Raw genomic sequence first — 1,274 nt, 5'->3', positions numbered from 1 at the left:
TTCATTCTGTCGACTAACTACTTCTTTCTTTGTTGTAGTTATTCAATATGTCGACAGATAGAGGATGGATGTATAGAAAGAATGATGATCAAGGGGCTCTTAGTCGGACCTATGTCAGACACTTGGAAGGTTTTTTGGACATTGTCTATGCCAATGAAGAAGTTGTTGAAAAGGCAACTACACGTAATGGGATAGTGTTCCACATCAGATGTCCTTGGCCCAAGTGTCGAAACGAACCCTATAGAGAAAGAGAAGACGTGAAACTGCATTTGATGAAATATGGTTTCATGCCTGATTATACCATTTGGTGGGGACATGGTGAAACCTTTTATTTACATGCATCTCATCAAGACGTGGGTCAATCTTCTAATCCTATAGTGGATCATAATGAAGGTTATTTTCAAATGGTGAACGATCACATGGCACATGATGCCATGACATGGGAAGAGCAAACACCTAATCCTTCTGCCCAAGGWTTTTATAAYATGTTACAAACTGTTGACGAGCCTTTATGGGATGGATGTAAAACTTTTTCAAAATTAGGGGCTGCGACGAGTTTGTTGCATTGGAAGGCAGAATGGAATGTACCCGAGACGACATATAATAGAGTGCTTCCTGTTTTTAAGCATATGCTACCTGAGGGTGATAAATTACCCTGTAACTTCTATGAGACGAAGAAGAGTTTGAAAAATCTTGCTCTACCAAAACAAAAGATCGATGCTTGCAAAAACCATTGCATGTTATTTTACAAGCATGATTCTGGGTTGACCCACTGCCGAGTATGCAATGAAAGTCGTTACAAGRCAARTGGACGAAAGAAGGTCCCTAACTTGGTGTTGACGTACTTATCGATTGTTCCAAGACTCCAAMGATTGTATATGTCTCCAAAGACCACGAAAGAGATGACTTGACATTACGATCGTCGGTCGAAACCGGGTGAAATGGTACATCYAAGTGATGGTGCGGCTTGGAAGCATTTTGACATGAGGGATCCTAACTTTGCTTCTGAGATTCGGAATGTTCGTCTTGGGTTATGCACCGACTGTTTCAACCCGAATAATTCAACTTCGAATCCGTATTCACTATGGCCCCTCTTTATTACCATCTACAATCTACCTCCTTGGATGGCTTTGAAAGATTCGTATGTTAAGCTTGCATTGGTCATCCCTGGTAGAAAGAGCCCCGGTCAGAATTTGGATGTGTTTCTCAGGCCGCTAATAGATGATCTAAAAATGTTGTATACGGAGGGTGTTCTTACGTATGATGCGTATCGT

The 1,274-nt window shown here is 41.2% G+C and overlaps 1 protein-coding gene across 1 annotated transcript; it reads left to right on the top strand.

The window, feature by feature from the left end:
• The first annotated feature begins 47 nt into the window (after positions 1-47).
• Positions 48-911, top strand: LOC112529052. Its single transcript, XM_025140129.1, has one exon. It carries the CDS (start codon positions 48-50, stop codon positions 909-911), a length of 864 nt encoding a protein of 287 aa, XP_024995897.1.
• Positions 912-1,274: the final 363 nt, after the last annotated feature.

The sequence above is a fragment of the Cynara cardunculus genome, assembly GCF_001531365.2.
Source record: "Cynara cardunculus var. scolymus isolate 2C chromosome LG 16, CcrdV1, whole genome shotgun sequence".
Lineage (NCBI taxonomy): Eukaryota > Viridiplantae > Streptophyta > Magnoliopsida > Asterales > Asteraceae > Cynara > Cynara cardunculus.
Note: the sequence above shows the minus strand (reverse complement) of the source record. Positions and strands in the feature narration are given on the sequence as shown.